The sequence below is a fragment of the Caretta caretta genome, chromosome 19 (genome assembly GCF_965140235.1).
Source record: "Caretta caretta isolate rCarCar2 chromosome 19, rCarCar1.hap1, whole genome shotgun sequence".
NCBI lineage: Eukaryota > Metazoa > Chordata > Testudines > Cheloniidae > Caretta > Caretta caretta.
The window spans coordinates 9,149,997-9,172,098 of record NC_134224.1 but is presented as its reverse complement, the minus strand read 5'-3'; the positions used below and the strand labels follow the sequence as shown (position 1 = coordinate 9,172,098).

The window sequence follows — 22,102 nt, the reverse complement described above, 5'->3', positions numbered from 1 at the left end:
ATAGACTTGTTTTTTTAAAAAGAGGACAAGATTTTATCTTTATCTGGAGAAAAGGGGGATTTTACCAACATATCTTAATTAAGAATATGAAATGACTACAGATCTCCAGAGGTTTAAGATGAATGTTCATGTTCATATCCAAGTCTAACATTCCCAGTAAGTATACTGGTCTAATTGATCTCCATTTTATTACAGCAGTTAGACAGCCCAGGAAGTGTATGATAGTTATTCCTGGTGGTTAGAAACTCTGTTCTGCTTCATACCCAATACCATCAACAGAGTCAGGCAATGGATACTCACTAATGTAATACACCTTTTCTACATGAAGCTTCTAGACCAATATACAAAACAAAAAGGTGAAACTTCATAGGAGGCTTTTCTAAAAAACGATGCGTTATAAAATTGGTTTTTCCATTTTGTAAAATTAGTTTCACACTGTTTTTGGTAAAGGTTAGGGCCCTACCAAATTCATGACCATGAAAAGCGCATCAGGGATCGTGAAATCTGACCTTTTGTGTACTTTTACACTATACTATACAGATTTACAGGGGGACACCAGTGTTTCCTAAAACTGGGGGTTCTGACCCAAAAGGGAATTGCAGGGGGGTTGAAAGGATATATGGGGGGGGTCACAATATTGCCACCCTTACTTCTGCACTGCCTTCAGAGCTGGGTGGCTGGAGAGTGCTCCCAGCTCTGAAGGCAGCACCCCGCTAGCAGCAGTGCAGAAGTAAGGGTGGCAATCCCATACCAGGCCATCCTTACTCCTGCGCTGCTGCTGGCAGCAATTTTGGCTTCAGAGCTGGGATCCCGGCCAGCAGCCGCCGCTCTCCACCTGCCCAGCTCTGAAGGCAGCACCCCGCTAGCAGCAGCGCAGAAGTAAGGTTAGAGGTACCGCAACCCCCCCCACAGTAACCTTCTGACCCCTCCACAACTTCTTTTTGGGTCAAGACCCTTACAATTACAACACCGTGACATTTCAGATTTAAGTAGCTGAAATCATAAAAATTTATGATTTTTAAAATCCTACGACCATGAAATTGACCAATATGGACCATGAATTTGGTACATTTCACCTGCTGTTTTGTCATGAACATTTGTTTAAAAACATAATAAAAAAGTAACTAACTGTTGCCATTGTAAAGTTATTCTAAGCAAGCTAATCAGAGAGGAAAGGCCAAGTTTTAAACTTCTACATTTATCAGAACAGAAAAGACCAGGTATATGAGAAATATTATTTAACTATTTCTAAAACTGAGACCCCTTTTTTCCTCTACAAGGCAATGATGCAAGTGTTTTCAATAAACACAGAAAGACTTTGCTAGTTCTTATTAATGTCTGAGAGACCTGTTTAAAAAAAACACAACTCTTTGGGGAAATAGCAAGTAAATTAAAAAAAAGCAAGGATAATTGTCACAAAATGTACTTTATTTCACCTTTTTTCAATTGTAATTAATAGTTCTTCATATTGTACTAGTATTTGTATTATAGTCTCTTTGGTAAAAATAATGAAATCTGAGTACTACACTCACTACAGCATATTGTTATTAAATCTGAAGTGGGAAGAGTCTGGAATTTTTGGTGTTAATTATAGAAACGATGTGGATTAGTGAAGGTCTGCTTTAGCATGCACAATGGAATAGAAAGAAAGCGTTAGACATGAGGGGCCTGGTATAAGGCTTAAGGCCCAAACTAAAATCAGGCCCTGCTCAAACAAAGCAGAATCAGCAAGAATCAGGCTATGAGCAAGAATCAGGCTATAAGCAAGAATCAGGCTATAAGCAAGAATCAGGCCCTGTTACAAAACAAATGCCGGCTTGCAGGTTCACTGTCTGGTATATAAACTTGGCAAGAACATGCTGGTGTTGCAAAAACACAGACACTCATAACAGGTACTAGGCATTATGTATTCATGTAAGCAGATCCAGAAGGGTAATACCAGAACACCCCGATACAAAGTTATGGTATAAACACACTTCCCAAAGATGATATAGGGACACACTGATCCCTCCTAAAGATAACGTCAGGAAAACAGGGTAATGGATGGAGATGTTTTGATCGAACAAGCAGGTGCAAGCTATAGGGTGGTAACTAACCATGTCAGAGGGGTAATACATAACTTGTTTGTTTCAGTGTATAAAAGAGGAGTAAGCAGGACAAGTGTCCTTTTCTGGCCCTGGGGTGGGGGGCGGAGGGAAGGAACAGAAAGTCCCACCACTCACTGAGCTGATCCATTGTCACAGGCATACTTGTATTAAGTGTACCTGTAGCACACACAGAGGACTAATACTGTGCTTTGTTGGCAATAAACCTGGCCAAGTGCCTTCCCCACTAAACTGAGTCTGTGGTCTTCTTGGGAAGTTTGATTGAAGTGTCTGCTGTACCCGCTATCTGGCTGAGCCAGTGCAACATACAGAGAGCACACACATGCAGCCAACAACTGACAACACACAACATTTCTTTTAATTACTGATGGTGGCAGCAAAATACTATGTAGTCAGTATAACCTACCTTCCTCTGCCTCTCTCTCTTGCCTTTGTAGCATCTGTTGCTCCGGGGGGAGAGCTTGCTGGAGAAGCTGCATGTAAAATTCATTCTCTTTCTGCACTTCTTTTTGTTTTCTTAATCGCATTTTGTAGCTGACATAACTTTTGAAGCCAAAGCCCAAAGTCACAACAGGATAGCCAATACTAGAAAGAAGACCATATTACCAAGTTAATAAGATGGACAACATGCTATAAATATATCTGGTTACAAAAGACATGGTCTACAGCGGTAAAAGGTCTTTTGTTATACTGATATTCATCATTAAAGATGTAGTGACTTATTTATTTTGGTAAGCAAAGGCAGCTTTTAACTGTCAGACTGGGCAACATACATCACCTAAGGAGATAACAGAGACAACATGGTCTATAGATTTGAGCCTGGGGCTATGAGCCAGGAACTTCAGATTTCTAAACCTAGCTCTCCACTTACTTTATATATGGGCTTTGGCAAATTATTTCACGCTTCAGTGCACACATCAGTAAAATGGGGATACTACTACTTACATATCCTTGGGGTAAAGCATGTAAGACCTAAATATTGTTATTAGTAACAGGAATTTGAGCAATACAGAATGCTAGCAGATCATGCCATTAATTGTGCTAACAAGGACACTTAACCAGTGGGAAACTGTCCCTTGATAAGAGTATGTCAAATGTGTTTATTTTAATTTGAGAATGGAAAGAAGTCTCATCCACTAGCAAAAAAAGAAACCTGCTAGCAAATAAAACCATATTAAATTGATTTAGGCTAATAATCTGCCAAACAGAGGTCTTGAAGAATGCGCAGAGGCATGCTCGTATCTATAGCTTTGCTTCCAGAAAGTATAACTCTGCTGATCAAGGCTGATAAACTAGATTCATGCAAGTTTTTATATTTATAGGATTTATAATATTTGTTTTAGGCTTCCCATCAGTTTCTTTATCCCAATATAAGTACTTAACAGACCCTAAAATAAAGCTACCAGCAATGATATGGCACTGATGACTTTCTAGGATTAAACATACATTCACTAGGAACTCAGCTTTTTACATACTTCAGGTGTCCTAGATCAGAAACAAACTCAGTTGCAGCAGGTTAACCATTATACAATATTTTTATTTTCTGTTTAGTAATGATATACTATGTAAATAAATTTGAGTTGCAAACATACTGCCAGATGCAAAGATTATTTGCATAAATATCTGATGTTATCTTTGCGACACTGTGTAAAGCTACCTGTAGCTACAGTTCTAAAACTCTGATGACATGCTGGAATGTTTTAATCCAATTTACAAGGCAAAAAAACCTCTCAAGAGCTTCTGTAACCCAGAAGTGGTGGAAGCTCCCTAAAAGTGTGTGCGTGTGGGGAGAGGGGGGCCACCAGCACCTGAATCATGGCCCCCACCCCCATGCTGCCCCTTCCTCCCGAGGCCCTGCCCCCTGCTCGCTCCTCTCTGCCCCCTAACACCTGTTGCTCACCCTTATGGCTGGCAAAAAGTGATGGGACCATGGGCCCCTTGTTCCAGCACCCCTGAAATTTATTGCAGAGTGTGGACAATATATAGTTAGGGCTTGTCTTCATGGGGACACTCAGGAAAATTAATCCAAATCAACTAAAGGTGTGAATTTAAAGTAGATTAAACTGCATTAAATCTGTGTGTGGAAACTCATTCTGAATTAAAGGGGCCTTAATTTGGTTTAATTTAAATTTACTTCCTTGTTCCTGGAAGAAGCTGAAGACCTTATTTGTGCACAAAGATACTTCAGGATATTCACAAAGGGAAAAATGTATTAATTAACCAGTCGGAGAACACTTCAATCTCTCTGGTCACGCAATCACAGACATGAAGGTCGCTATCTTAAAACAAAAAAATTTCAAATCCAGACTCCAGCGAGAAACTGCTGAATTGGAATTCATTTGCAAATTGGATACTATTAATTTAGGCTTAAATAGAGACTGGGAGTGGCTAAGTCATTATGCAAGGTAGCCTGTTTCCTCTTGTTTTTTTCTACCCCCCCCCCCCCAGATGTTCTGGTTTAACTTGGATTTAAACTTGGAGTGTGGTCAGTTTAGATGAGCTATTACCAGCAGGAGAGTGAGTTTGTGTGTGTATGGGGGTGGGGGGGATGTGAGAAAACCTGGACTTGTGCAGGAAATAGCCCGACTTGATTATGTAAAGAGTTGTCACTTTGGATGGGCTAGCACCAGCAGGAGAGTGAATTTGTGTGGGGGGGTGGAGGGTGAGAAAACCTGGATTTGTGCTGGAAATGGCCCACCTGATGATCACTTTAGATAAGCTATTACCAGCAGGACAGTGGGGTGGGAGGAGGTATTGTTTCATATTCTCTGTGTATATATAAAGTCTGCTACAGTTTCCACGGTATGCATCTGATGAAGTGAGCTGTAGCTCACGAAAGCTCATGCTCAAATAAATTGGTTAGTCTCTAAGGTGCCACAAGTACTCCTTTTCTTTTTAATTAACCAAGTAACACCAATAAACTTTTGCCCACATCAAGCTAAAATTTCTGTACAAATTTTTCCAATATGCTCTTTCTGTAAATATGTATATTGTATGTGTCATAAATATAAAGGGAAGGGTAACCACCTTTCTGTATACAGTGCTATAAAATCCCTCCTGGCCAGAAGCAAAACCCTTTCACCTGTAAAGGGTTAAGAAGCTAAGATAACCTTGCTGCCACCTGACCCAAAATGACCTATGAGGGGACAAGATACTTTCAAATCTGAAGCGGGGGAGAGAACAAAGGGTTTGTCTGTCTGTGTGACGCTTTTGCCAGGAACAGATCAGGAATGCAGCCTTACAACTCCTGTTAGTAAGTTATCTAGCTAGAAATGCGTTAGATTTCCTTTTGTTTAATGGCTGGTAAAATAAGATGTGCGGGATGGAATGTATATTCCTGTTTTTGTGTCTTTTTGTAACTTAAGGTTTTGCCTAGAGGGATTCTCCATGTTTTGAATCGGATTACCCTGTAAGGTATTTACCATCCTGATTTTACAGAGGTGATTCTTTTACCTTTTCTTTAATTAAAATTCTTCTTTTAAGAACCTGATTGATTTTTCATTGTTCTTAAGATCCAAGGGTTTGGGTCTGTGTTCACCTGTACAAATTGGTGAGGATTCGTATCAAGCCTTCCCCAGGAAAGGGGGTGTAGGGCTTGGGGGGATATTTTCAGGAAAGACGTCTCCAAGTGGGCTCTTTCCCAGGTCTTTGTTTAAAACGCTTGGTGGTGGCAGCTTACAGTTCAAGGACAAGGCAAAGTTTGTACATTGGGGAAGTTTTTAACCTAAGCTGGTAAGAATAAGCTTAGGGGGTCTTTCATGCAGGTCCCCACATCTGTACCCTAGAGTTCAGAGTGGGGAAGGAACCTTAACGGTACGTTTATGAAAAAGTTTCAAGAAATGGTATAGATCTCTTTGAAATATTGTAATTCTCTCCATCTCACAAGCAAACTGTCTCCAAATGTGTTTGTTGCATCTGGATAAAGTTTCATCTCACTTCATGTCTAAAATATTTAATGACAGTTAATGGTGAGAAATTTTACCATGAATTTGTACGATGGCACCAAGTTTACTACTAAGAGAAGGATCTTCTGGTGCTGTCTCCCCTCCCTTTCTTCTCTCACCTGAGCACACCTACTGGATTGGGCCACATCGACAAGTTAGACAGCCAAATGCCTACCTTGCCCTGGTTCAGGCACTACACTGCGGCTTAGGCATCCTGATGCTTGGAGAGGGGCTGCAGTGCACATACTGAGAGAAGGAAACCATCAGTCGCCTAGGGAGCTTTCATTGGAAAAAAATTAGGTGCTGAGCAAGTTTAGGTACCTACAAGGTTGAGTGGCAGCTGAGCTGATTCTTTGTGAATCCCAGTGGGACCTGATTCTGAGATTCAGGTGCCGAAAGTGACAGTTAGGTGTCTAAGTCCTAGAGTGAATCCAGTCCTCTGTTTATTTCCTGCATCTGCTTATTCTCTATTTTTATTGCCTTTTAAGTCATCTGTACTTCATCTCTGTGTCGTTAACGTGCTTGATAGTTTTTTCCTCTTGATGGTAATTTTGGCTGTAACATTTAGCTAGTTTTATTAATATTGTGCAGTTATATAAAAATTCATTACAAATAAGAGAAGGGAAGGAACACTTACCAGTGTGCAGCAAAAGGACGACAAAGATCTACATGAAAGTTTTTGAGATCTTTAAATCTAATTGCTGCTTCAATATAAACAAAAAGTATCCACAGCGATACTGTTGGCAAACACACACCCCTCTCTACGGAGAAAAGAGGAATGCAAGCATCAGCAATACATTAAAGACAGCCAGTACTTTTAAGTTATTCTTTTAGAAGACTCAAATAAAAGGAAGTTAGTCAAGCCAGATGTAAATATGGAATTAAATAAAGACTAGCTCTTGCAAAACAAAAAACTAAAAAGATGTTTTAATTAAGATTTTAGCTCTAAAGCTCTGCTTTATCATCTAGACTCAAATGTTAGGTATCTCAGAAAAATAAAACAGAAAGACATATCTGATGAGATACCTTTGCCCAAACCCCTACAATATGGGTGAGCCCAAATGAGAAACACTGCAGAACTTTGGGGCCATGTTATAGTTTATGATCTTCATATCAAGGTTATTAAATTAGACTGAATACCCATTTAGGTACCTCTTAGTACCTGATGTAAATATGGCTAAAATAATACATGTGAGCAAATTTGGTTGCTGAGAAGACATGAGTGGGTAAGCAGAACACTGGTTACCCAATAGACCAAGCTCCTTCCCCAAATGCAGGCAGCAGTCTCCTTGACACACATTTTAGACTGGCTGAGCATTTGGGAGCCCATGATGACTTTTTTCTGCACTACTCTCACATTTTACTCTTTCATTAGTGCAGTTAGGAGTCATACAAAGTGAGGGAGATAACTTTCCTTGGCCAGTAGAAAACAGAATTTGCCACTTGTAAATGTTATTAATCTGATATATAGCGATTATACTATAGGCCAATTTAAATTGTAATCTGTTACCTTAAATACGCTTTGTTCTTTGTCGACCATCCATATCATCCAGCAGTAGTTTACTACACAGCTTTCCATCTACATGGATGCAACTTTAGAGCATGGATTCTCAACCTGGAGGTCATGAACTTCCAGGGGAGTTGTCACCATCCTCCCTGCCCACAACTGCTAAATGGGAAGGGAGTTCCAGCTAGATTTCAACAGGGAAGAGCCACTACTTTAGGGTTATCCCGACATGCTGAATACAGCAATATTTGATGGACAGTCTGACTCAGCAATCACCAGTAAGAATTTGGATTTAACCACAGAACCGCTATTGACTTTGCAAGTGTTTTATGAATTAATTCCATGCAACTCTTGGAACATTTTAAATGATCTCAATAGGGAAAGCTCACGCTATCCTTTAAGTTACTGCTTTAGGGTTCCCAAGTCTACTGGCAGAGGAAACCATCTTCCTGAAAAGGGACATCATTTGACGAGAAAAACTTTGTGCAATCATTTTAAATATTTTTTTTAAATCCTAGAGTTATTTTAGGATTGTTTAAAACACTATTAAAAATGGGCAGCAACTGGTTCTCAGTTTCTTCCACTGGGCTCCCACATGCTATTATTACAAATGATTAAAATTGTTGGCAAGATGCTGCCTCCACCAGTGGGCTGAGAAATGATCACTGCAGTGTTGCTAACTCTTGTGATTTTCTGACATCTTGTGCTATTTGATGTTTTTCTTAAAGCCCCAGCTTTTTGAGGTACTGTATGTGATTAGGTGAGAATCTCCACTTTCATTAAAAAAAGTTTCTAGCCCTCATGGTTGTAGAGAAAATTTTGAAAACTTTAGAGTGCACCCTAAAGGCTTAGAAGCCAAATAAACCCCCCCAAAATATATTTTTAAAATATTCAGAGGATTTTTAAACCAATCATGATTTTTTGCACTCTGACTCTTTTTTAAACGCTTGGAGTCAGCAACACTGTCCTTGCAATAAAAATAGTTATTGCAACAAGTGCTTTAACCTGCAAATATCCATGATGCTAGCTAAAGTAATCTTTTAAATAAAAAGGTACACAGCATGTTCTGGTAAGCATTTTATTTTTACCAGTGAAGGGGGGGAAAGAAACAACATTTGCTTCATCGTTAATCTCTCAGTTAAACAGCTCTAATCCAAATAGCAAGAACAGTGCTAGTATTCGCAAAAAGAAAAGGAGTACTTGTGGCACCTTAGAGACTAACCAATTTATTTGAGCATGAGCTTTCGTGAGCCACAGCTCACTTCATCAGATGTTTACCGTGGAAACTGCAGCAGACTTTATATACACACAGAAATCATGAAACAATACCTCCTCCCACCCCACTGTCCTGCTGGTAATAGCTTATCTAAAGTGATCAACAGGTGGGCCATTTCCAGCACAAATCCAGGTTTTCTCACCCTCCACCCCCCCACACAAATTCACTCTCCTGCTGGTGCTAGCCCATCCAAAGTGACAACTCTTTACATAATCAAGTCGGGCTATTTCCTGCATAGATCAAGGTTTTCTCACATCCCCCCCACCCCCATACACACACAAACTCACTCTCCTGCTGGTAATAGCTCATCTAAACTGACCACTCTCCAGGTTTAAATCCAAGTTAAACCAGAACATCTGGGGGGGGGGGGGGGGGTAGGAAAAAACAAGAGGAAACAGGCTACCTTGCATAATGACTTAGCCACTCCCAGTCTCTATTTAAGCCTAAATTAATAGTATCCAATTTGCAAATGAATTCCAATTCAGCAGTTTCTCGCTGGAGTCTGGATTTGAAGTTTTTTTGTTTTAAGATAGCGACCTTCATGTCTGTGATTGCGTGACCAGAGAGATTGAAGTGTTCTCCGACTGGTTTATGAATGTTATAATTCTTGACATCTGATTTGTGTCCATTTATTCTTTTACGTAGAGACTGTCCAGTTTGACCAATGTACATGGCAGAGGGGCATTGCTGGCACATGATGGCATATATCACATTGGTGGATGTGCAGGTGAACGAGCCTCTGATAGTGTGGCTGATGTTATTAGGCCCTGTGATGGTGTCCCCTGAATAGATATGTGGGCACAATTGGCAACGGGCTTTGTTGCAAGGATAAGTTCCTGGGTTAGTGGTTCTGTTGTGTGGTATGTGGTTGTTGGTGAGTATTTGCTTCAGGTTGCGGGGCTGTCTGTAGGCAAGGACTGGCCTGTCTCCCAAGACTTGTGAGAGTGTTGGGTCATCCTTTAGGATAGGTTGTAGATCCTTAATAATGCGTTGGAGGGGTTTTAGTTGGGGGCTGAAGGTGACCGCTAGTGGCGTTCTGTTATTTTCTTTGTTAGGCCTGTCCTGTAGTAGGTAACTTCTGGGAACTCTTCTGGCTCTATCAATCTGTTTCTTTACTTCTGCAGGTGGGTATTGTAGTTGTAAGAAAGCTTGACAGAGATCTTGTAGGTGTTTGTCTCTGTCTGAGGGGTTGGAGCAAATGCGGTTGTATCGCAGAGCTTGGCTGTAGACGATGGATCGTGTGGTGTGGTCAGGGTGAAAGCTGGAGGCATGCAGGTAGGAATAGCGGTCAGTAGGTTTCCGGTATAGGGTGGTGTTTATGTGGCCATTGTTTATTAGCACTGTAGTGTCCAGGAAGTGGATCTCTTGTGTGGACTGGACCAGGCTGAGGTTGGTGGTGGGATGGAAATTGTTGAAATCATGGTGGAATTCCTCAAGGGCTTCTTTTCCATGGGTCCAGATGATGAAGATGTCATCAATATAGCGCAAGTAGAGTAGGGGCTTTAGGGGACGAGAGCTGAGGAAGCGTTGTTCTAAATCAGCCATAAAAATGTTGGCATACTGTGGGGCCATGCGGGTACCCATAGCAGTGCCGCTGATCTGAAGGTATACATTGTCCCCAAATGTGAAATAGTTATGGGTAAGGACAAAGTCACAAAGTTCAGCCACCAGGTTAGCCGTGACATTATCGGGGATAGTGTTCTTGACGGCCTGTAGTCCATCTTTGTGTGGAATGTTGGTGTAGAGGGCTTCTACATCCATAGTAGCCAGGATGGTGTTATCAGGAAGATCACCGATGGATTGAAGTTTCCTCAGGAAGTCAGTGGTGTCTCGAAGGTAGCTGGGAGTGCTGGTAGCGGGCCCTACGCTACCAGCACTCCCAGCTACCTTCGAGACACCACTGACTTCCTGAGGAAACTTCAATCCATCGGTGATCTTCCTGATAACACCATCCTGGCTACTATGGATGTAGAAGCCCTCTACACCAACATTCCACACAAAGATGGACTACAGGCCGTCAAGAACACTATCCCCGATAATGTCACGGCTAACCTGGTGGCTGAACTTTGTGACTTTGTCCTTACCCATAACTATTTCACATTTGGGGACAATGTATACCTTCAGATCAGCGGCACTGCTATGGGTACCCGCATGGCCCCACAGTATGCCAACATTTTTATGGCTGATTTAGAACAACGCTTCCTCAGCTCTCGTCCCCTAAAGCCCCTACTCTACTTGCGCTATATTGATGACATCTTCATCATCTGGACCCATGGAAAAGAAGCCCTTGAGGAATTCCACCATGATTTCAACAATTTCCATCCCACCACCAACCTCAGCCTGGTCCAGTCCACACAAGAGATCCACTTCCTGGACACTACAGTGCTAATAAACAATGGCCACATAAACACCACCCTATACCGGAAACCTACTGACCGCTATTCCTACCTGCATGCCTCCAGCTTTCACCCTGACCACACCACACGATCCATCGTCTACAGCCAAGCTCTGCGATACAACCGCATTTGCTCCAACCCCTCAGACAGAGACAAACACCTACAAGATCTCTGTCAAGCTTTCTTACAACTACAATACCCACCTGCAGAAGTAAAGAAACAGATTGATAGAGCCAGAAGAGTTCCCAGAAGTTACCTACTACAGGACAGGCCTAACAAAGAAAATAACAGAACGCCACTAGCGGTCACCTTCAGCCCCCAACTAAAACCCCTCCAACGCATTATTAAGGATCTACAACCTATCCTAAAGGATGACCCAACACTCTCACAAGTCTTGGGAGACAGGCCAGTCCTTGCCTACAGACAGCCCCGCAACCTGAAGCAAATACTCACCAACAACCACATACCACACAACAGAACCACTAACCCAGGAACTTATCCTTGCAACAAAGCCCGTTGCCAATTGTGCCCACATATCTATTCAGGGGACACCATCACAGGGCCTAATAACATCAGCCACACTATCAGAGGCTCGTTCACCTGCACATCCACCAATGTGATATATGCCATCATGTGCCAGCAATGCCCCTCTGCCATGTACATTGGTCAAACTGGACAGTCTCTACGTAAAAGAATAAATGGACACAAATCAGATGTCAAGAATTATAACATTCATAAACCAGTCGGAGAACACTTCAATCTCTCTGGTCACGCAATCACAGACATGAAGGTCGCTATCTTAAAACAAAAAAACTTCAAATCCAGACTCCAGCGAGAAACTGCTGAATTGGAATTCATTTGCAAATTGGATACTATTAATTTAGGCTTAAATAGAGACTGGGAGTGGCTAAGTCATTATGCAAGGTAGCCTGTTTCCTCTTGTTTTTTCCTACCCCCCCCCCCCCCCCAGATGTTCTGGTTTAACTTGGATTTAAACCTGGAGAGTGGTCAGTTTAGATGAGCTATTACCAGCAGGAGAGTGAGTTTGTGTGTGTATGGGGGTGGGGGGGATGTGAGAAAACCTTGATCTATGCAGGAAATAGCCCGACTTGATTATGTAAAGAGTTGTCACTTTGGATGGGCTAGCACCAGCAGGAGAGTGAATTTGTGTGGGGGGGTGGAGGGTGAGAAAACCTGGATTTGTGCTGGAAATGGCCCACCTGTTGATCACTTTAGATAAGCTATTACCAGCAGGACAGTGGGGTGGGAGGAGGTATTGTTTCATGATTTCTGTGTGTATATAAAGTCTGCTGCAGTTTCCACGGTAAACATCTGATGAAGTGAGCTGTGGCTCACGAAAGCTCATGCTCAAATAAATTGGTTAGTCTCTAAGGTGCCACAAGTACTCCTTTTCTTTTTGCGAATACAGACTAACACGGCTGTTCCTCTGAAACCAGTGCTAGTATTGTTTCACTAAACTCCAGTTTGTTTGTTTTTTATTAGTGCTCCAAATTTCTTGAGTTCAAACAGTTATGCAGCAAGGTCAGGCATTCAGAGCTAGTTTTTGTTGTTCTGGGGACTCCTCTAGATACACTTTTCAAGCCCCTAGTTAAGGTGTCTTACTATTTACAAAAAAAAGTGCATACAAAGAAATCTCAAACACAAGTCACTGGGTTAAGGTTCTTTTGAAACTAAATTAATTCATTCCCATAAAAAAGGGACACAAAACAGATCTGTGAAACAAGTGGAAGGCACAACTCTAGCTGAAAAAATAAGTTTAATAAATCACAGAAACTATATTTCTGAACTTTGCAATGCAATGGTAAGATTTATATTTAACTAATAAGTTGTAACTAAAAGAATGTTGACCTACCTGTGTGCCAGACATACTGTACCCATACATACGTGCTGGCAGCAAAAAATAGCCATTGTATTGGTATGAAGAGCAGACATATTATATTTGATGTGAATGCTACACAAACAAAAAATACTGAAAAGGCCTGAGAAAAGGGAAAAAAGAAAGCATCTTAATGGTTCAATTATAATCCAGAGAAAACTACTGCTTTATATGCTAAATATGAAGTACAGCGTAGATGACATCCGGGTTATTTCAACATTAAAAGGTTACTACTATTTATAACGTGGGACAGAGCAATCTGATTGGCTAATGAAGGTTCTAACTGATACATTTATGTGACAAACAGCACACAACTCAGAACCGTGTACGTCCTATCCACTCTGCCAGCAGGTCTTCAAACAAAATCAGTGTGTGTGAACACAGCTGCAGGTAGGACTTCAACTGTGCTGTTGACAGGCCTTGGCATTACTATATTATCCTCTTGATGTCAACAATGCCATTTTGTGATACCACACTTACAAAAAAGGATTAGGTATGTAAACGGATGAGAACATCCAGATTATATTAATGGGATAAAAATATATAAGGATATAAATCCTGATGCTTCAGCACATAAGCCAAATCACTGACAGCAGTTCTGAAAAAACTTTCCTTGTTTCCACTGCTAGATAGGACACTCGCCTAGATGGACCACTAGTCTAATATGGTATGATGCTTCCCAGGTTCTGGAGCTCAGAATTGTGAGATCATTCCTATTCTGAGATGCTGGAGACACTTGGCTTTTGACTTCATGCCTCATCACAGTTGAGGTGTGCAGTTATTTGACTACAACTGAAAGGCCAGCAAGATTTTGTTTCTCACATGAACCAGCAAAAACCCTTCTTAGCACTTTGGGAAATAAAAATGTTAAAGCCATTAAGTGATTTATAAATACCAAATTATAATTTAAAGGAATATATTCTCTTCCCATGGGCATAACTGCCCCTTTAACAGGTGCTGTGGGCATTTAAAACGGTGAAATATACTCCTAAGGTTTTTGAGATAAAGATTAACCAGTGTTGAGTAACAATTTGCATTAAAAGAATAGTTTTCAGCTACTTTTAAAATATATAATCCTCAGTAAAAAAAAAGCCACCAACCTTTATAATTTGTTTTTATGTGAACAAAAGTTATACTTTATAATTATTTCCCTTACTTTCAACTATGAGTTAATAATAGTGGATGGCTATTATTTATTTTTAATAATTGTGATTAAAATCCTACATATTGTTATCCTTTTCCTGTTAGGGAAGGTCAAGTAAAGTAAAACGTGGATTTTGAGCCAATTTAACTTAAAGGAACAGTGTCAAGTTAGGAGCCATGACTGGGATTTCCCAGGGAGTTAGAGCCCAAATTTTATTGGAATTCATTAGAGCTGGGCACTTTACTCCCTAAGGCATCTTGTAAAACCCTAGCCCATATTTTTAAACACCACGTTCCTTACACATGTAAGGAACATCACAGATTATTTAAACACAGAATTTAGATTTCACTATTTATTTTCAATTTTTAAAGGGCTGCCAGATTCCTACAACAAAGGAATCAACTTGAGGCAATTGCAGCACAATTACAAGGCCTGCGACTTTTCAAGTAGGGGATAGGGAGGAGAGAGACAGACAGACAGACACACACAGAAAGTACAAAACAAAAGACTAGCCACACATTCAATCTAAATATCATTTTAACACAAAGCTAACTTTCAATCTACTACCAGGACCTAAAAGCTATTCCCAAAAGACTAAGCTTCTTAAAAGACAAGAGGATAACAACAGTTTATTTTTTTGGTACTTACATGGCCCCCATTGCCATGGTACCGGAGGGCCTCACGATCTTTATAATGCATTTATAATCGCAACACCCCTGTGTGGTAGGAAAGCACTATTATTCCCATTGTACTGATGGGAAACTGAGGCACAGAGAGGCTAAATGATTTGCCCAAGGCAAAATACAAAGTCTGTGGCAAAGAAGGAACTTGAACCCAGGTCTCTGAAGTCTTATGCTAGTGCCCTCCCTGCTAGACCACTGTTTCTCTCAAGAACAATGATCAGTAAACACATGCTGAGTTGGTTGTATGAGGGTTCATGGAACTTTTCCATTGCTATGAGACCTAGAACTCCTCCACTGTTACAAGGTATTTGCTATCACAACCAGAAAAATCAGTTTTTTCTTTTATACTTACCAAACCCTGGTATCTGAACGAATCGTAAACGCTCCGGATGAAAAGCCAAAAGGGCCACAGATATTCAAATCTGAACTCCAGAACAAAGTCTGCCAGCAATACTAGTGCCCACACCACCAGGAATTTCAGGTACAGAAACGTACTGTAAAGAAAAAAGACAACTGATATTAATTTCAACACTTCTGGTGAAGAGTGGGATGCCAACAAGAGAACATTGTTCTGACCAAAAGAAATGTACCATATGCTTTTTTCTTATAATGGTTTTCTTGTAATGAGATTGATCACCTATAACACAAAATAGAGGTTTGTTCAAACACAAGCTGGCCTGGGCTAATGGAATCTTTAAAATTACAAAAAATGCTTTTGAATTTTTGTTTTTACAAAGTGGTGGAAAAGGAAACTTTTATTGCTGTTACAAAATGCTTTAGGCCAACGTCTTTCTTTACCACTCTATCATTTTTTTTATAAAAGTGAAGTTCTGTAAGCAGCTGGATATCATTCAAATGAATGTTGTCATGGCTGAAAGGCTCCACATTTTTTCTATTTCTCTCTCTCATATTTGCTTGCAAAGGACATGTAGTTTTCTGTGTTTTCCCCAAGAAAGTGCTGCAGAAGTTTGATCCTCTCTTTCTCTCATGTGTGCACACACAGTTACAATGTTAACAACTTAGAACTCACATGGCATCATACGAATTAAAGACAGGCAACCAATAAAGAATTCTGTTGCAATTTCAAACTGCCAAAGTATTGTTTTTCATAATACTCTTTAAAGTAAAGATGTCTATTTAAAAAATGGGAATATGGAGGCACAATCACACAGGCTTTGAAAGAGCCAGAAAAAGAAACCATATTTCCTGACTCTCAGTCCAACACTTTAACCACTGGACAATACAGGTCTCAAGATATTGAGACAAACACTGAGTGGTCTCTCAAGTGCTTATTTAGGTCATTCTTACAAGTGTTACCATATTAATTAATATGTTCTGCTACATCAATGAAGCTGGCAGAAGGAAAGGTGAAGAGTACCAGAGGCAATGAAAATCAGAGCTCCATTATCTTGCTTCATTACCTCAAAATTGACCTCTTACTGCATTATGTTAACTTGTATAATAAGTTGTTTGTATAAATATACATAAAATAAATAATTTTTTTAAACAGAGAGCTGTTCTACCATGATATCCTCAAGCAGTCACTTTCTCTATATCACACTGTCAGGAAGCTCAATGGGACTTTGCCCTGGGATGTCTACTGAAAAACAGCCAAGAATTAACACATGCGATGTTGTGTAGGACTGTGTCTCAAGTTTCTGTACTGTGCATAGCCATTCATATTATCTGGGAAGTTACATAAGTCTTGATAAAAGATACAGAGAAGAAAGCTTCTGTGAAGAACAAATTTACACATAAGCAGTGGGTTACAAGCAACTGAATACCGGTTAGCCCTGAAGAGCTAGTGGTGGAAATTACTGAGCTTGTTGCCTATCAGGTAGATCACTTCATTCCATTTCATTAAAATTCAACAATGTTCTTATCTCAGGGTGATGAAGCAAATCATCACAGAAAGAGAAACCATTATTGCTTACCAAGTCTCTGAGAACTATTCTTTTCTAGAGCAAGGCACCACCTACAGGTTTCAGAGTAGCAGCCATGTTAGTTTGTATCCGCAAAAAAAAAAAAAAAAAAAGGAATACTTGTGGCACCTTAGAGACTAAAATTTATTTGAGCATAAGCTTTTGAGCGCTACAGCTCACTTCATCGGATGCATGTGTCCGATGAAGTGAGCTGTAGCTCACGAAAGTTTATGCTCAAATAAATTTGTTAGTCTCTAAGGTGCCACAAGTGCACCACCTACAGTTTTTACTGGGCTAATTACTGAGCAATTGCCCATCTTTTTGCTATGTACATCAAAGATGATGATGCCCTGGAGAGCCTCTATTAGCAACTATTTTAAACAAGACAACCCTCCGTGCATCTCAGAAACCTACAACCTGTAACCATTTCAGCAATTCTTTAAATAGCAACGCTGAAGTTTCAAATGTATGCAGCCATGGAATGACTGTGGTGTGGAGGAAGAGTGGCACTTTCTTTTTAATCTACTAACCACAACAAAAATGCTAAAGTATTTTGGAAGTGATTATAGTGGTGTCCGTAGGAAATGCAAGCTTGCACACAGGTATGCAGTAATCAGATTCCCACACCCATACACGCACACTTGTCTGTAAAGTGCCTAGTAGTCAGCTGGTACTATACAAAGAAATACATTATGTAATTCATCCCCTTTCATATGAATGAAGAGATGGATTCTCTGCACTATGAATGAGCGTGAAGATACTCCAGTAGTAAGTTAGTTAAGTTACAAGAGGAATATTCCCTTTGAACACCATGGGTGCATCTGAGTTAAAGCAGGGGTGGGCAAACTACAGCCCGTGGGCCACATCCAACCCATCAGACCTTTTAATCTGGCCCTCGAGCTCCATTGCCCTTCTCCGGCGCGCTCGCCGGGGAGCAGGGTTGGGGGCTTGCCCCGCTCAACCTGGCGCTCCCACGTGTTCAGGACCTGCGTGATGGGCGTGAGGGCACGCATGTTACTCCAGCTGCATAACCCAAATGCACCTCACACCCTGAAACATCCAAGTGTGGAAAGGGGGCTAATTTGGTTTAATTATTGTAATACATTGTTATGAAGGTATATTTATAATAGTAAGTAAGGTTTTATGTTTATTTCCACTAAAATGTATCTTTATTAGATATGTTTTATTTGAATATCTCTGAATTGTTAATTATGTGAGCATGTATGGCCTGCCATACAATGTCCATGTCCAGATGTGGCCCTCAGGCCAAAAAGTTTGCCCACTTCTGAGCTAAAGTGAAAGGTGTCAGGCATGGATAGGTACATTGTGCATTCCTGTGATGCATCATACAATTTATCTCTACAATTAGGTCAGATTCCAAGATTTAAGACTAGGAAAACACCATACTTCCTCCACCTTAATTTCTTGTAATGGTTGGGTTCATATGGTTAAATCAAATTACTATATGGGATGCGAAAGTGACATTTTTGAACCGTCATGGTCTTTTCTGTTTCACTCCACTGTCCTTGGAGAGCAGAGGAACTCCCTTCTCACCTGATATTCCCTTCTCACCTAATAGGTTATTAGATTACCTACTAAAGGCCCAGTTCTGCAACTCTTACTCACTGCGACTAGTCCCATTCAAATGAATTAACAAGAGATTTATAAACAAGATATATAAGAAATCTAATAGGCAATGAGGTAAGAAGCTTCATGACCCGAAACATTGTCTACCCCTGGACTAAGTCAATTTGCAATGCAACTTTTTACTATAAAAACAATATTTTAAAAGCAATTTCAAAAACATTTTCCTGTATCTATGGTTGAAGTGTTTACACAACAGAATGAAAATATTTCCATACATTTTAAATACAACTATAAAATGACCCTAATAAAGTAATCAGAAATGCTAGGGCATTAACCTAGGAGATTAACATTTCTTAGGTGACTGCAGCATTGCTAATAGCGTTGCACTCAAATAATGCCCTCAGAGGATAGCAGAGCAGCAGCATGACTGTAAAAATCTCATAACTTCAACTTTTTTCTTTTAAAAAAGTGTCTGGTAAGGTGGGTTTTGGCTGTACACTATGCTGTATTCTTTTGGGGTTAAATTCAGCCTTTGACATAGGACCTATACAAAGGCCCTCCATGACATGGAACCTCTGCAATACTCAGGTATGAGGGGAGACAGGTGTTGTGGTTTTGTAGTAGAACCTCTAAACTTTATGTGCCAGGGAAGCAGATACCATCCATGGCAATTCTGAATACATCACTGGATTTGCACGTAAGCAGATCCAACAGCCAGGAACCCTCATGCAGATGCTATTATAGCTACTAGGCTGGAAAAAACAGCTGTGGAGGGCATGCACTGCACTTGGGGTTAGGCTGGGGGAGGTGGGGGGGTGACCTGAATGTGCAGGGTGGACACAAACGTAATTGCTCAGGTTAGGTGTGTTATTTGAGAATTCCATTCCTAGATACTTTAATTTTTCAGTCAAGAAAGAGAATGACATACAAAAATATCCTTTGCCAATCCAAATGTACCTGACTGCCCCATCATAGCACTGTTTGGGAAACAAAGACATTTGAAACAGTGCACACTTTTCAGCAGCTGAAGTCCATAATAATGAACATGTTGTCTAACAAATTAGTTTTGCCAAATGTAATGCAAATCTACTAATTATTTAGTGTCTCTGAGTTAAAACTCTTTCTGATGCAGAGCTTTGGACTACAGCCATTAAAACTCATTTAACTCTTGAAAGTCATGCTGACTTTCCCCATCTTTTTAAGAGGACCTCTTACAATGTAACATATACAATAAGGTTGCTCACACCAATATTAAAAAGTCTATTTTTTCAGATGTATATTGTTGTTCAAGGACTCAAGATAATTAAGAGCTTCATCAAATAAGACTGGAATGCAAAGGGGTTATTCTTTTAAAAAGGGGATGCTATACACTTGTATAGGCCTCAAGAAATACCTGCCTTTGAAAGCAGAAGTATCATTGTACAATATATTCTAAATATGCATGACACACACACAATATACATTAGAGGCATACATGCACATTCTGATGATCCTACCTGGGAGTTAAAAAGAGTGACAAAACTAATCCTGTTTTTGATACTGGTGATTTCTTCCAGTTAGTAGGCCAGATGGTAGTGATCCTTAGGAGTAAAAAGAGAGTACCTGAACCCTTGCATGCCCTTGTTCCACCCAGATATGGTGTACCTATGTTTGCTATTCCTGACAAATTGTATTGTCTACTTAACAGTTTTTGTCACCCAAATCAGAGGGGCTAAGTAAACAAACAGTGCTCTCCCCTATGCTGGTGTGCCCGTACGCTTTAAATGTCTCAAATAGCTATGGATGTACATATAAAATTAAGCTCTGTTAGAAAAAAATATGCTATGACCTCTTGTTCTGGTAGGCGAATCACAATTTTGTTAGCTTTATGACAAAAATGCAAAAATAATATTCCATTATGGCGTTATTAACAATATTTCTCCATTGCTGCTTTCCTTTCCTTGGCTTTGTACTATTTCCCTCTACTGCCTTAACATTTGTACTCTTCAAGCTCTGATATTTTCTGGACACTATTCTTCTTTACATTCTCTCACTGTTTTAGTCACTATCCCTACTGTGCCTCACCTCCAATATGCACATCCTGCAAGTCAAACAGCTGGTATTCCTTTGATGTCTAGCATCAGCCATTTATTATCTATGACCCTCTCATATTCATTGATCTTTCTAAGCACATCCACACGTCTCTCCAATTTTGATAGCTGCTGTGTCAGTATCCTCGCTTACAGATATTTATCACATAGAAAAATGCTCTCTAACCTTAGACTCAAATGCATCACCCTGCACCCATTTTAATTCCCCAAGTTGTTTTTTCTCTTCTATATTAAGAACTCTCATGCTCAAGTTGGTTGTAGATAATTACCCTGCATTTTAGATATTCAATTTTCTGGTCTGTTACATCATACAAAAAGCTGAAATCAGCGATCTGCCCAAGAACTGACAAGAGCAGGGCTTTCCCTATAAAAGTGACATAGGGTCTAATTATACAATGGAAGGCCGGAGGGGGTAAAGACAAAAGATGGAAGTGTTGACCATAAAGGACCAGTGACTTGATCCAGTATAGCAAACCCAGTAAAAAGGTTGATTACTAGTATACTCATACAATGAACATGCAGTTTTACTCCAAACACCACATTAATTGTCTCTCTCCCTTTAGATTTTCGAAAGGTTAATTCTTCTGAATTTTTTCCTAAGTGCCGGAGCTGCTCCCTTATTTGCTCATTCTTCATTTTCTCCTGACTATTCTACACCACTGCATTGTGTGGGTGCTGCAAGGTAAAAAAATGTCCAAAATAATTGGTGAGAACTATATTACAATCTGCAGTGCACACAAAATCCAAAGCAATAGCAAGCTACACTGGTCCACTCTATTCCTTCATGATCTGTGAGTCCCCAAGGCGGCAAAGTGAATCTTACCAGAATTGATGGCATGTTTCATTTTGCAGTCTGACTCACACATCACAATGGACTGGAAGGCATCTTGAAACTGGCAAAATGCCAAATGCAGAGGTAGGCTTCAGAGAGGTGAAGTGCAGCACCTATGCAGAATTACTACAGAGATCACAGAGTCAGTCAGCAAGATCTCAAGCCTGTCTAGCCGAGTCTAGCCAAAATACTTTGCATAGTTAGAAAATATGAATGGAGATTCTCAGATGAAAAAGATGCTTTATATGTGCAAAGGTGATTTGGGGAGAGAAGGGATACAGAATGGGGAGGGACAAGATGCGTATAAGGAGAACAGCAGGTAAACAAGAATACAGGACAGAATACATACAAATGGCATGAAGTAAACAGAATGAGGCTAATATGGCAATGTGTAAGGAAAATGTTTTACAATACGGAAGAGATATTTGAAGAATCCAGAGAGGGATCTGCCCTGGTACTAAATCAGTGCATCAGATGGAGAAAATCTGTGTATAAGAAGAATGAGAGTAAGGGAAGATGAAATGGAAAAGTTACATCTCTTTTACAGAAATTCTGGAAGCAAATGTTATACGATGGCTGAACTGGAGGAATGCATTCAGCAATGAGTATGATATTATTGGAAAAATAGACACACCCAGACCCACAAAATAACTTAGCTGAAAATATCAAAGTACAGAACAGGTAAAAGTAAAGCAGGTAGAGGAACTGCAATGTGTGCA

The 22,102-nt window shown here is 40.2% G+C and overlaps 1 protein-coding gene across 1 annotated transcript in view; it reads right to left on the bottom strand.

The window, feature by feature from the left end:
- Nucleotides 1-22,102, bottom strand: part of MACO1 (macoilin 1) — a 55,183-nt gene that overhangs the window by 23,803 nt on the left and 9,278 nt on the right. The window contains exons 2-5 of the mRNA XM_048825998.2: nt 15,305-15,446; nt 13,102-13,228; nt 6,687-6,810; nt 2,512-2,690 (exon numbers count right to left, since the gene is read on the bottom strand). Of these exons, the coding sequence (XP_048681955.1) occupies nt 2,512-2,690; nt 6,687-6,810; nt 13,102-13,228; nt 15,305-15,446 (572 nt within the window). The remainder of the gene's footprint in view (nt 1-2,511; nt 2,691-6,686; nt 6,811-13,101; nt 13,229-15,304; nt 15,447-22,102) is intronic.